Source organism: Lithobates pipiens, unplaced genomic scaffold (assembly GCF_037356315.1).
Source record: "Lithobates pipiens isolate NorthernLeopardFrog02 unplaced genomic scaffold, aLitPip1_a1.2 Scaffold_18, whole genome shotgun sequence".
NCBI lineage: Eukaryota > Metazoa > Chordata > Amphibia > Anura > Ranidae > Lithobates > Lithobates pipiens.
Genome location: NW_027507758.1, coordinates 343,179,886 through 343,195,606, shown reverse-complemented (window position 1 = coordinate 343,195,606; position 15,721 = coordinate 343,179,886). Strand labels below are relative to the sequence as shown.

Sequence of the window (15,721 nt, the reverse complement as noted above, 5' to 3'; positions counted from 1 at the left end):
GCATCAAAAAAGCACTGGTATGCATCAAAAACATGCATGGAATGCATCCGAACTGCGTTTCTAGGGTGTGAACTGGCCCTTAAATAAAGACCAGTTCACACCACATGCAGTCCAGTGCACACCAGTTCAGTCAGTTCCAGGACTTTTCAGTTCCAGAAAAACAAGTAGAACATGCTGCATTTTATCTGCACCGGACTGTACTGGAATGCAGTAAGGGCCAGTTCACACCACTTGTGCCTTTAAAACGCTTGGAAAGTAGATTATATGGTTTTCAATGGCATAGCTCACACCAGTGCTTGCAGTTCCAGTACGTTCCAGTTCCAGAAAAAAAAGTAGAACATGCTGCATTTTTCCTGCACTGGACTGTGGAACGCTGTAAAATGCATCAAAACGCACTGGAATGCACCGGAATGCACCTAAATGCAACAAAAAGGCACTGCGACACACTTATCCTAATTTAGGGCCAGTTCACACCATAGAAATGCAGTCTGGATGTGTTACAGGTGCTTTTCTGCATGCATGTTTTTGGTGCGTTCTAATGCGGTTTTGATGCAGTCCAGTGCTTTTTTTCCCCTCTTTTTTCTTAACCTTAAATAAGGACAAGTGTGTTGTAGAGCGTTTTTGGTGCATTTAGGTGCGTTCTGGTGTATTCCAGTGCATTTTTGATGCGTTTTACAGTGTTCCAGTACAGTCCAGTGCAGAAAGAATGCAGCATATTCTACTTTTTTTCATGGAACTGGAACGCAATGGAACTGATCGCACTGGTGTAAGCTATGCCATTGAAAACCATATAACCTACTTTCCATGTGTTTTTGATGCAGAAAAAAAAACGCACTGGACTGCATGTGGCGTGAACTGGCCCTTAAGGTTAGGAAAAAAGAGGGGGAAAAAAAGCATTGGACTACATCAAAAACACACCAAAAAACACACAAAAAGTGCATTGAAAACACGCATGCAGAAAAGCACCTGGAACGCATCCAGACTGTGTTTCTATGGTGTGAACTGGTCCTAAATAAGGACAAGTGTGTTGCAGTGTGTTTTTGGTGCATTTATGTACGTTCCAGTGCATTTTTGATGCGTTTCTATGGCCCTAAAATGCATCAAAAACAAACTGAAACACACTGGAACGCATTAAAAATGCACTGGACCCTAGTATAGTAAAAAAACAAACAAAAAACAGGTGAAAAAAGCACCTGGAATGCTTTTGGAAAAAATGCACTAAGGCTGGGTTCACACTGGAGCGATGCGGGAACGCCGCAAATCCGCGGCATTTTCCCGCATCGCATACCTCTCGCCGGCAGTTCACACTGCCCTATGCGGACTGCTGGGAGTGTCAGTGAAATGTTAATGACACCCCCAGATCAGTCCGCATATCGCAGTGCAAACTCGGACAGGAATCGGATCGCATGGTGTGAACACCCATGCGATCCGATTCTGCTGCGGACCAAAAAAAGGGTCCCGTGCGAGTTTGCGGCGGGTGCGATGCGAATTCAGCCATACTATCTGTATGGCTGAACTCGCATCGCACAGAGATCAGATGTGATTTGCACTGCAGTGTGGTGCGAATCACATCCGGTTCTCGCTGCTGCAGCGGTGTGAACCCAGCCTTAAACCGAATTGGAACGCATCAAAAAGACGTTAAAAACGCACATGCAATCTGATCCTTTTTTCTGGAATGTATATTCTATATAGATTTCTGTTATACTTGACAATTTTTCAATAAAAATGTATATTGTAAAAAAAAAAACACACACAAAAAAGCATCCGGATCTGGAGTGCGTTTTTAAAGGGGGGGTGCACTTTCACAGCATCGAAAACGCACCAATAACGCATTAAATCTCGTCTAAAACGTGCACGCGGAAAAGCATCCGGAACGTATATGGACTGCGTTTCTATAGCGTGAACTGGAAGTAAGGAGAACGGTTTATTGTGGGTCATGGTCCAAAAGAAAGCTCTGTCTGTCTCAGAAAAGCATATGGAATATATTTGAGTCCAGCGTTGCCAAAGCGAGTAATTGTAAATGAAGCGATCGCAGCGCTGACAATGGAAGACTGGCATACAGTATACACCATGCCGGTATTGAGGCGGTTAATGTGCACAGTAGATGAAGCGTCTCATGCTGTATATGAAAAGCGACACCCCCGGCGTCCCTCTAGATGTGCACACACCAACAGCTGTCTAAATTGCACAGTAAATGAAATGTCTTGTATTATTTTGTGGGACCCCTAACCCAAAGGAAAACACTGCACCCAGGGCAGCTGCCCCCCTTGCCACCCCCAGCCTGGGACATAATAGCCTACCAGTGAAGTGTAAGTAAAATATGTTTTCCCAGTGCTGATTTGTTGCAATGTTCCCGGATACAAGAGGACACATGACTGTGGTGTGGAAAGTCCAGACAGATGATGGGGAGGATTGGCAGAGTAATCCCCAGTCAGGGCTTTTATTGCTCCTCCTCTGATCATGGGCTGATTAATATAGGAGGGGATCACCTCTCTCCTCTACTATCTGTGGCAGCTCAGCTCATACAGTACTCAGGAGGCCAGTGTGTGTGTGTGTGTGTGTATGAGTGTGTGAGTGTGTGTGTGGCCTGGGGCTCAGCTACATCCGCACTGTGACATGACAGTCCCTGCTGGGCTGCCACAGCACTAGCACTGCTCTGCCAATGGGGAACCTCCTGAATGGGGTCAGCTTCAAGGAACCCACCACTGTGGAGGACTGTGACTCCACCTGGGAGACGGACTCCGGGGGAGACGAGGATCAGGGGGACGAGGATGAGGACGCGGACAAGGATGGCTTTGAGGACAGCGAAGAGCTGGGATCAGAGGTTACGGACAGCAGCCAGGTAACGTCCCATGTGTACAGCATACATGCACTTTCACACATATGTGCAGCCAGTCCTGCGTAGTCCCGCGTACGCTTGCCTGTGTATATGCTACAAAGCCTGAGCTTTCTAATATGGAGTTATATGCTTAGAGAGCACAGCAAGTAATAGAGAGGAGTACAGACATGTATTGGAGAGGGGGGATCATTCTATAACTAATTCCACATCACTAATATTAGGCTATTCATAAGATCACCAGCACCGCCTGCATTCACCGCCTGCTCACTCCCTATTACCCTTCACTTTCCCTTTGTGTTTACAGTGCACTTGGCTGGATCAATAAATATACATGTGTTTTACCAAAACATCACAAACAATGGCAACATTGAGCTTGCCAAATCTCTCCAAAAATGCTTTACCTAGCCCAAAATCAGCTCTTTGATGTCAGTGGAAACAACGTCACTTATGGCATTGATTGTCTTCTTTTACTACTACAGTTATTAGTTGGTTTATTGCACATAATAAATGTACTAGATATAAGCCAACAAACATTGCTTGCTGCATTTCTTATCACCGATCATAAGTTATTAAGACTTCTTTTTTTTTTGTCACATTATTAATGCCCCCCCCCCCCCCACAGCTATTACCTTTTGTACCACCACCCCCTCCCTTTAGAATGTAAGCTCTTCGAACAGGGCCCGCCTGTACCTTTTGTATTGTACTGTAATTGTGTTGTTGTCCCCCCCTATACATTGTAAAGCGTTGCGTAAACTGTTGGCGCTATATAAATCGTGTATAATGACAATAATAATAATTAAACGTTATGATTGTTTGGACCTTATTTGATCTACAGTTGTTCAGGTGGATCAGCACCAACTTTTTGAAACTGATCATTGTTATGGTGGCTTGGAAGATCAGGGGTATTGAGGCATGAACGCAGCTACCAGATTTCTGTATCTATGATTTCCTACACAATATGGGCAGACAGCACCTCCCTGGACCACCTGTATCTGTCAAATGTGCCCATCGCTGTGGATAATTAAATCCGTGGCAGGTCAGGCTTTCTGTTGCCAAGAGCGCCGGGCAATCTGCAGATGTATGGGTGATCTGGCCATCCTGACATGTTCATTTGTCTATTTTGTGAGCAGCATTACATAGGGCTAATTTTTTGGGAAGGAGTTCCTTTAACATATTTAATCAAATGTATTGTGTGATGCGTGTGGTTATTTTTTAGTTTTTTTTTAGTTTTTGTATGAAGTCAGGGCCAGTCACAGAACATCTAAGTTGAATAGGACATTTAAGTGCCAATTTAAGCAATATAGAAAATAGTCTGTTCTTTGAACTATACTTTCAACTATATATAAAAACTGTTATGTATATATATATATATATATATATATATATATACACACACACAGAAAATAGTCTGTACTTTCAACTATACTTTCAACTGTTTTTTATATATATATATATATATATATATATATATATATATATATATATATATATATATATATATAGTTATATAGAGGTGACAGACCTGAAAGCAATCCTCTGTTCACATCTACACAATATTTTTTCTTTGTCAGTGCTTTCGAAATAGTCCTGCTTGCTGCACTTTTGATGTGGTTTTCTGAATCTGAAAGATATGTATTGTGTTGAATTAAATAGTAATGTACAGTATGTAAAACACTTCCATCTGATATGTACATTAATGAATACAGCCTTAGGCCTGATTCACATTTCCATGTTGTGGCAACGCATGTAACATGTGTTACTGCATTGCGGTGCCATTCATTTTGATTGGTACCCCAACTCACTAAAGCAATGCACAGTAGTCAGCTGCTGTGCATTGCATTAAAAAAAAAAAAGTGTGATATGCACCTTTAGGCACATTGATGTGTACTGGCTGCCCATTCATTTTTGTATTGGCTGCCTTAATGCAATGCACATTATAACCTATTGTGCGTAAACGCAGTGTAAAGGAATAAATGAGCCCTTAATGTTACTATTGAGAGTGGATTACAGTAAGTTATGGTCTTGTTATCACTCAGGATAATGTTGATTTTTACCTGTTTTAGAATAGCTGTGCAGCCAAAAATACAGTATTTTACAATACTGAGTACACCCCTCACATTTTTTAGATATTTTATTATATCTTTTCACGTGACAACACTGAAGAAATTACACTTTGCTACAATGTAAAGTAGTGAGTGTACAGCTTGTATAACAGTGTAAATTTGCTGTCCCCTCAAAATAACTCAAAATAACTCAACACACAGCCATTAATATCTAAACTGCTGGCAACAAAAGTGAGTACACCCCTACGTGAAAATTTCCAACTCGGGCCCAAAGTGTCAATATTTTGTGTGGCCACCATTATTTTCCAGCACTGCCTTAACCATCTTGGGCATGGAGTTCACCAGAGCTTCACAGGGTGCCACTGGAGTCCTCTTCCACTCCTCCATGATGACAACACGGAGCTGGTGGATGTTAGAGACATTGCGCTCATCCACCTTTTGTTTGAGGATGCCCCACAGATGCTCAATAGTGTTTAGGTCTGGAGACATGCTTGGCCAGTCCATCACCTTTACCCTCAGCTTTTTTAGCATGGCAGTGGTCATCTTGGAGGTGTGTTTGGGGTCATTATCATGTTGGAATACTGCCCTGCGGCCCAGTCTCCAAAGGGAGGGGATGATGTTCTGCTTCAGTATGTCACAGTACATGTTGGCATTCATGGTTCCCTCAATGAACTGTAGCTCGCCAGTGCTGGCAGCACTCATGCAGCCCCAGACCATGACACTCCCACCACCATGCTTGACTGTAGGCAAGACACACTTGTCTTTTTACTCCCCACCTGGTTGCCACCACACACACTTGACACCATCTGAACCAAATAAGTTTATCTTGGTCTCATCAGACCACAGGACATGGTTCCAGTAATCCATTTCCTTAGTCTGCTTGTCTTCAGCAAATGGTTTGCGGGCTTTCTTGTGCATCATCTTTAGAAGAGGCTTCCTTCTGGGACAACAGCCATGCAGACCAATTTGATGCAGTGTGCGGAGTATGGTCTGAGCGCTGACAAGCTGACCCCCCACCCCTTCAACCTCTGCAGCATTGCTGGCAGCATTCATACGTCTATTTCCCAAGGACAGCATGTGCACTCAACTTCTTTGGACAACCATGGCGAGGCCTGTTCTGAGTGGAACCTGTCCCATTAAACCACTCTATGGTCTTGGCCACCGCGCTACAGCTCAGTTTACGGGTCTTGGCAATCTTCTTATAGCCTAGGCCATCTTTATGTACAGCAAAAAGTATTTTTTCAGATCCTCAGAGAGTTCTTTGTCATGAGGTGCCATGTTGAACTTCCAGTGACCAGTATGAGAGTGAGAGCGATAACACCAAATTTAGCACACTTGCTCCCCATTCACACCCGAGACCTTGTAACACTAATGGGTCACATGACACCGGAGAGGGAAAATGGCTAATTGGGCCCAGTTTGGACATATTCACTTACACTGTTATACAAGCTGTACACTCACAACTTTACATTGTAGTAAAGTGTAATTTCGTCAGTGTTGTCACATGAAAAGATATAATAAAATATTTACAAAAAATGTGAGGGGTGTACTCACTTTTGTGAGATATTGTACATAAACTGCCACTGCCCCCTTTTCATCTGAAAATGCCTAGCTCTCATGCTAATCCAGTGACTTCAAAATTTGAACATGTATGCAGGTCAGGAGTTCTGACTTCACTAAGATGTCATTGACTACATGTTTTTCGGGATAGCTGACTTAAAAGAGAATTGTGGAGAAAAAAAATGAAATCCAAGGACATGCTGGTAGGTCAATTGGCTCCTGTCTAAATTGACCCTAGTATGTGTATGCAAGAATGTGAGTTAGTGACCTTAGATTGTAAGCATCTTGATTGCAGGGACTGCTGTGCATGTACAATATATATGTAAAAGAGCTGCGTAAATTGACAGTGCTATATTATTATACAGGATTAATATAGTGGCAACAGTTTGTGCAGTGCTTTACAATATAAAGGGAGACAATACAGCAACAATACAATTCAATACAAGAGGGCTAGGAGGGCCCTGCTCCTGGGAGCTTACAATCTAGTAGGGGGCTGGTGGAACAAAAGGTAATAACTGTGAGAGATGAATTGATGAGAGAAATAAAAGATTTGGCTATTAGCTGAAGGCAGGATAGACTTCGTTGAAGAGATGAGTTTTCAGGGATTGCCTAAAAGTGGACAAAAAAGTGGGTAGTAGATAGCTGGACAGATTGGGGTAGGGAGTTCCAGAGGATGGAATAGGCTCTGGAGACGAGCATAGGAGAAGGAAACAAAGAAGCTAGAGAGCAGGCGGTCTTAGGAGGAGAGGATGGTTTGGGTGATATTTGGAGACAAGATTGGTGATGTAGCTCAGGGCAGAGTTGTTAATGGCTTTGTATGTTATTGTTAATGTTTTGAATTGTATTCGTTGGGCAATGAGAAGCCAGTGGAGGGATTGGCAGAGAGGGGTGGTGGACACTGAACGGTTGGTAAGGTGAATGAGTCTGGCAGCAGCACTCATGATTGACTAAATAGGGGATAGCCTGCAAAAAGGTAGGCCTGTGGGGTGGGAGTTACAATAGTCAAGGCGAGAGATAACGAGGGAGTGAATAGTTGCTTAGTGGTTTAATGGATTTAAAAGAGGCAAATTTTGGAGATGTTACGGAGGTGAAGTCTACAAAATTTGGACAGCGGTTCGATTTGGAGCTGAAAGGTCCAGGATTACACCTAGTACCCTGGCATTAGGAGAGGGACTGATAGTTGTATTATTGATCTTGATGGAGAAGTCAGGGGAGGGGGCATGGGCAGGAGGGAATATTATGAGCTCAGATTTTGAAAGAATGAGTTTGTGGAAGTGGTGTGACATCCATGCTGATATGTCAGTTAATAAGTTAGTAATGCAAGAGGAGATTGAAGGAGTGAGGTGAGGAGTAGAGCGATAAGTTTGGGTGTCAACGACATGGAGATGGTACTAAAAACCATGGGAGTTTCTCAAGTGACCAAGGGAGGAGGTGTAGGTGGAGAAGAGGAGGGGTTCAAGGACAGAATTTAGGGCGACCCCTACAAAAAAGTGGAAGTGGTGGGGAGGAAACAGAGAACATCGCTGATCGCTCGGTTTTCACAGCTCTGTGAGCGGAGAGCTGCAGATTGTCAGTCACAGCTCTCTTCTCCCTCCTCGCTCATTAGAGCGATGAACTGTGGAGGGGGCAGAGGGGCCATCTCAGCCTCTCAGTGGCTCACTGAGAGGCTGAGACAGGTGTCAGTCCAGGCATCTGGTGGATCCAGACTCCGTAGTCGGGATGATTGGTGACGGCAGCAGAGAGTGGACTTCAGTTCGCTCTCTGCTGTAAACGGGTCACAGGAGTGCAAAACAAATTGCACTCCTATGTACCATAGGAGAAGCCCAGCCAAACAAGCTTTGGCTATACTCCTCCTTTAAGTTGTTCAGGATGGAGGGGTCCAGTGAATGCTTTTTAAGTATGGGGTGATCAGCGCATGTTTTAGATGGAAGGGGAAGGGGCCAGGAGGGATTGAAGATGTGAGTTAGCGAGTTAGCGAGCACAGGATAGAAGAACAGGGTGACGGTAGTAGTTGTGAGGGAACAGTAGACAGGTGGTAAGGTGGGCTTCTGAGAAAAGTTTAGCGACTTCTTCGGTAGTAGCGAGGTCAAAAGAGGAAAGTGCAGGGCTCAAGTCCTGCGGGAACTCACGGGAACGGAGTTCCTGTACTTTTTCCACAACAGGAACTCAGTTCCCATTAGCAGCCATGTCCTGCAAGACTTTGAAGTATGCGAGCTGTATGGCAGGTGCTACACCAGCAGCCACCGACATAGCTCGCAATAGTAAGTGCTGCACACCTGACCATTCAGGCATTGCCAGTTGGGGGCCCCATGACAGCTTCCGCTTCGATCTACCTGTCAATCACAGCTAGCTGACAGGTAGATCAGGTCCCTGCTGCTAACAGATTGTATTTATTCAGACCTCTCGTGATGTGCTCCTCCCCACCAGCCCCTCCTGATTTTCTGTCTCCTTATCCCCCCCCCCTTGTCCTGCATACTTGCTCTGTGTGTCCCGCTGAATCTCCCCCTCCTCTATCTTCAGTGCCATATGATGAGAGAACAAGAGGAGGAGCACAGCTATTCTGCTCACAGGACATGCAGGGAGAGCGGTGAGCTGAGGGAGGAACATCAGTTTGGGGTGGTAAGCTGAGCACAATACCTGGCAAAGTTTAATGCCAGGAGGGAAGTTTATGTGGTAATAGCTTAGGTTGGAATAGCAGCGAGTGTGTGTTGGAGATCTGCAGAGTTTGCAGCCCACCAAGCTAACATACATCTCCTAAGCAGGAACACATCACTATCTCCCCAAGCATTCTGTCCAGATAATGTGCAGTTAATTTATGACCTTTCCGTTTAACCCTGTGTTATCCAAACTCTGTTCAATGAAAAGTGTAAACTCACCACGTAAACACTCTATATACAAAATAAAATTCCCCAATAAAGATCAGAACATGATGTTCACATTTGCATGGAAGCACAATTGAGTGAATGCTGATTATTCAGAGAATTACCGTATTTATGTTTATTGAGAATAGTTTTTTTTAATGTACTAACAGTTAAGCTTCATTCACACAATACGAAAATTGGATGAAAAATACCACTTTTGAAGCGTTTGAGCATATGAGCGTATCTTTTTTTTTTTTTTTGATGGGGGGGAGTGGATCTTGGGTGGGAGTTCCCACACTTTTTTCCCCAGGACTTGACCCCTGGGAAAGTGTTGAGGGTGGATTTGTACAAGGTATGTTACATGGGATAGATATTTATGCAGTGGAGACAGGGCTGGTGCAAGGATCGTTGACACCCTAGGCGAAAACCTAATTTTGCCGCCCCCCCCCCCCCCCCGGCTGCGTCCATGACTCCACCTTACCCTGCCCTTGCTACACATGACCTATCTGACCCCTACACTGACCCCCTGACACATAAACGAATCCACCTGACTCCTACTTCCTGCACTACTCACATCACACTGACCCCTACACTGACCCACCTGATAATTACACCGACCCACCTGGCACCTACACCAACCCACCTGGCACCTACACCAACCCACCTGGCACCTACACCGACCCACCTGGCACCTACACCAACCCACCTGGCACCTACACTGCCAATTACACTGACCATCACGCTGACACCTACACTGACCATCACGCTGACACCTACACTGACCATCACACTGACACCTACAGTGACCATCACGCTGACACCTACACTAAAAACACATACCCTGAAAACACATACCCTGACACATACAATGGCACTGACGCATACACTGACGCATACACTGACACGACGCATACACTGACACGACGCATACACTGACACGACGCATACACTGACACGACGCATACACTGACACGACACATACACTGACACGACACATACACTGACACGACACATACACTGACACGACACATTACACTGACACATCACACTGACATGACACATCACACTGACACATCACACTGACATGACACATACACTGACACATCACACTGACATGACACATACACTGACACATCACACTGACATGACACATACACAGACACATCACACTGACATGACACAGACACATCACACTGACATGACACATACACAGACACATCACACTGACATGACACATACACAGACACATCACACTGACATGACACATACACAGACACATCACACTGACATGACACATACACAGACACATCACACTGACATGACACATACACATCACACTGACATGACACATACACAGACACATCACACCGACATGACACATACACTGACACATCACACCGACATGACACATACACTGACACATCACACTGACATGACACATACACTGACACATCACACTGACATGACACATACACTGACACATCACACTGACATGACACATACACAGACACATCACACTGACATGACACATACACTGACACATCACACTGACATGACACATACACTGACACATCACACTGACATGACACATACACTGACACATCACACTGACATGACACATACACTGACACATCACACTGACATGACACATACACTGACACATCACACTGACATGACACATACACATCACACTGACATGACACATACACAGACACATCACACCGACATGACACATACACTGACACATCACACCGACATGACACATACACTGACACATCACACTGACATGACACATACACTGACACATCACACTGACATGACACATACACTGACACATCACACTGACATGACACATACACTGACACATCACACTGACATGACACATCACACTGACACATTACACTGACATGACACATCACACTGACACATCACACTGACATGACACATACACTGACACATCACACTGACATGACACATACACAGACACAGACACACCACACTGGCATGACACTGACACACATCACACTGACCTACCTGACTCCTACTTCCTGCATTACTCACACACAAACCCCCTCCATACAGCTCAATGGATCCATCCTCCTTACCTCTGCTCTTTGATGCTGCCTTCAGCGACCATCATCCGGGCCTCTCCGACTCCTCTGCACTGCCAGCACCGTCCACCCGCTCCGCCGGGGCCACGCCAGCGCCATCCATCCGCTCCGCCGGGGCCACACCAGCGCCGTCCACCCGCTCCGCCGGGGCCACACCAGCGCCATCCATCCGCTCCGCCGGGGCCACACCAGCGCCATCCATCCGCTCCGCCGGGGCCACACCAGCGCCGTCCACCCGCTCCGCCGGGGCCACACCAGCGCCATCCATCCGCTCCGCCTCCATCATATTCCCGCCGGGACCAGGCCAGCGCCGTCAACCCCGCTCCATGATGTCCCCGCCGGGCAGGAGGTCAGCTGACCGACCTCTAGAAGCTCCCATCTCCGCCGAGCCCCGCCCCTCCGCTGCACTCACACAGACACACAGCGCCGCTCCAGAGGGACAGGCTGGAGCAAAGGAGTCCCGGAGCGGCGCTGTGAGATGAGTACGGTGGGGGCGCTCAGCGGGAAACATGGGGGATTGGTGGCGCCGGTGGAACACCACAGGGGGGGCGAGAGAGCAGAAGAGGAGCTCACACTGGGCAGAGGCCGTAGTTGCGCCCTAGGTGGTAGTGTGCCCTAGGCGACTGCCTACTTCGCCTAGTGGTAGCGCCGGCCCTGAGTGGAGATGCCATGCAAATTGCATCAATCTTGTTTTAGGAAGCGATTGGTAATCTTTTGAGCAGTGAGTGAGTTACTGGGTGGAGATGATGGTGGAGAAAGTAGAGAGTTAACAGTAGAGAAGAGACAACGAGGACTGGATGACAGAGTGTTAATGAGAGTGAAAACATAGGTTTGTTTAGCAGCAGGGAGGGAGGGATTGTATTTTAAAGCAGAACTTCAGTAATTTTTTTCATCTTTAAATCTTCTGCCTTTGTTGTTTTAACTTTGCATAGTAAAACATTTTTTTTCTGCCAGTAAATACCTTATACTGCCTGTTTCTTGTCTGGGAAAACGCCTAGGTTTATGACATCAAGCACAGCTCTCTCTCTCACTCTTGTGAGAGTTTGCCAGGAAGGGAGAGGGCATGAGTCATAAGAGGGCCATTGAGAGGTGCAGAGCTGGAGGTGAGTCTGTGTAAATTCAGGAAGTGAACAGGCAGCTTCAGCTGCCCCCAGTTAAAATGGTTGCAGCCAGACTCAGTGGAGGGAGATTTCTGCAGCATATTTGGCAAGTACAGAATCACAGTATATATCAAATAATATGCAAAGTGGTTGGGGGGAAGCTTCAGAATGGCAAAGATGGTTTTATTACAAATTATGTGAGCAGACTTCAGTTCCTCTTTAAGAATGCAGATTTATAAAGGGTCAATGCTCGCTAGGATTTGGTTTTGTGCCACAATCGCTCCAGCACACGGCTATGTCTCTTAAGCTTTCTGTTTATCATCTGGTATATAAGTACCTTTAATAAATAAATTAAAAAAAAACAAAAAAAACAAACAAACAAAAAACATACATACTCCCCAATATGGCTGCAGGGCTGTCCCCTGCTGGCTCTAAAGCCTCATACACACGATAGGACTTTGTACAAACTTTCCCTTGGATTTTTGTACAAAGGGCGTCGGCCCTGAACTTGTATTGCATACACACAGCAGGACTTTTTCAGCCAACTTTCACCAAATCATGTGGTTTTTCTGCTCTTTACCGCCACCTTTGGTCAACTTCTGTATTGTTGTCTGATCTTTTGCATTGGTTCTGAGCATGCCCGTTTGTACTTTGTACAAAAGTCCTATGGTTTTCTGTACACACGATCAGACTTTGCTCCATAGGACTTTTGTTGCCAGAAAGTTTGTCCGTTCGCACAGCCAACAAAAGTCAGATGAAAACCAAAAAAGTTTGTCCGATGGAGCGTACACACGGTAGGATGTTGCTCCAAAACAGCTAATTTGCATGTTTGTTGTCAAAAAGTCTGATCGTGTGTATGGGCCTTTAGACTGAAAACGGAGCGATCACATGATCACTCAGTTCTTAGTCTTCTCTGAACATAGAGTTGTAACTGTCCGTCACCGCCTTTCTGCTCTGCCCTTCCAGTGCTGGGGAGGGGGAAGGAGCAGGCAGCTCAGGCTTTTAGCAGCGTGCTGAGAAATGCTAGTCAGGCAATCTGGATGAATCCCAAGAAAGACTGTTTCTTTCGAGTTTTCACTAACTGATCATTCATTATCACGTTTTATAGGGTTAAGGGTTTAGAGCGCAACCATATTTTGTTCCCATATGTGCACCGTGAGAATAGTCCTGCAACCTCATGGGACCTGTGACATGTCTCAGGAGGCTGCGGGCGGTGAGGAGGGGACCAAACTTCACTAAGATTGCCTAGATCAGGGGTTCTCCACACCTGTCCTCAGGGCCCACTAACAGGCCAGGCTTGCAAGATAACTGAAATACATCACAGGTGATATCATTTGTTGCTCAGTGGTTGCAGTATTCTAGTCTCCTTAAAAACTGGCCTGATAGTGGGTCCTGAGGACAGGAATTGAGAACCGCTGGCCTAGATAATCCCATTGGAAGCTGTAGTGGGTACCTTTCAAAACTAGGTACCTGCTCCCGAAAAAAATAAAAATATTTGCATTAGTGCCAGGGGGAAGGAATAGCGGAACTGCCTATTTTAACTCTTTTTTTAACCAAATTTATTGGTTGAACTAGATGGACTTGTGTATTTTTTCAATCAGACTAACTATGTAACTACTGTATGTAACTGATGTTCTGCTTTAAAGTGGTTGTAAACCCTTACAAACCACTTTGACCTACAGGTAAGCCTAGATTAAGGCTTACCTTTAGGTCCAAGAAATATCTCCTAAACCTAAACGGTTTAGGAGATATTTACCTGAAGACAGCCACTGCTGTCTACGGCGCATGCGCCGTAGACAGCGGCGCGCAGGCACACTGGGTAAGCCGCAGATCGCTGCGATATGCCGCAAGTGTCGGCTCCCGTGCGCATGCGCGGGAGTGACATCATTGCTGCCCCGGCGAATCATAGCGCCGGAGCAGCGAGACCCACCAAGAAGATGGACGCTCGGAACTACAGGGGACAGCGGTGACTTCGCTGGCTCCTGTGTCAGGTAAGTGACACATAATGGACTACTATGCGATGCATAGTAGTCCATTATGCTTTACCTTTGCAGGGAATGAAAGAGAAAGTAAACCCACTAGCAACAAGTAACGCTGATCTCTGCTCCATGTGATTGGAGCAGAGATCAGTGTTCACTAAAACAAAGCCCAGACCCCCACAGTTAGTAACACGCCCCTAGGAACACTTAACCCCTACACTGCCACCCCCGGGTTAACCCCTTCACTGCCAGTGTCATTTACACAGGAATCACTGCATTTGTATAGCAGTGATTGCTGTATAAATGACAATGGTCCCAAAAATGTGTCAAAAATGTCCGATGTGTCTGCCATAATGTCGCAGTCACAATAAATATCACTGATCGCTGCCATTACTAGTAAAAAAAAAAAAATATTAATGAAAAATGCCATAAAACTATCCCCTATTTTGTAAACACTATAACTTTTGCGCAAACCAATCAATAATCGATTATTGCGATTTTTTTACCAAAAATATGTGGAATACGCATCGGCCTAAACTGAGGGAAAAAATGTTTTTTTATATATTTTTGGGGGATATTTATTATAACAAAAAGTAAAAAATAATGCGTTTTTTTCAAAATTGTCGCTTTATTTTTGTTTATAGCGCAAAAAATAAAAACTGCAGGGGTGATCAAATACCACCAAAAGAAAGCTCTATTTGTGGGAAAAAAAGGACACCAATTTTGTTTGGGAGCCACGTCGCATGACCGCGCAATTGTCAGTTAAAGCGACGCAATGCCGAATCGCAAAAAGTGGTCTGGTCTTAAGCCAGAAAAATGGTCTGGTCTGAAAGTGGGTATTATACAGGACATTTTAACTTTATGTATTACTTTACATACTTGACATTAGAGTCAGTTCTTTATACATGTTTAAGTTTGATAATATTTAGGATGTATTTTTCCTTGTATATCTACATGGATGTTTTTGGGGTTCTGGCTGCTGAGGCTTCATCCAGCAAAAAATAAAGTACCTCACATTCAGCATTACCAGATGCACTCGCTATTTTTAAACTGGTAAGGTTATGGCACATGGTTCCAGTCATCTACAATTGGAGGATTGTTTATTTCAGCTCTTTGGACGTTCTATGTATATCGAAGGAGTGAACTGTTAATCACAAGCTGATGGCCGCCCCAACTTAGCTGGCAGAAGACCCACCACAAAGACATAT

The 15,721-nt window shown here is 45.1% G+C and overlaps 1 protein-coding gene across 3 annotated transcripts in view; it reads left to right on the top strand.

The window, feature by feature from the left end:
• Window positions 1-2,390: 2,390 nt before the first annotated feature.
• Window positions 2,391-15,721, top strand: part of OGFRL1 (opioid growth factor receptor like 1) — a 61,668-nt gene continuing 48,337 nt past the window's right edge. For all 3 annotated transcript variants that reach the window (XR_013276768.1, XM_077487400.1, XM_077487399.1), the window contains exon 1: window positions 2,391-2,842. Coding sequence is in view for 2 of the 3 variants with exons in the window: in XM_077487400.1 (XP_077343526.1) it covers window positions 2,663-2,842 (180 nt within the window). In the remaining variant the exon portion in view is untranslated. The remainder of the gene's footprint in view (window positions 2,843-15,721) is intronic.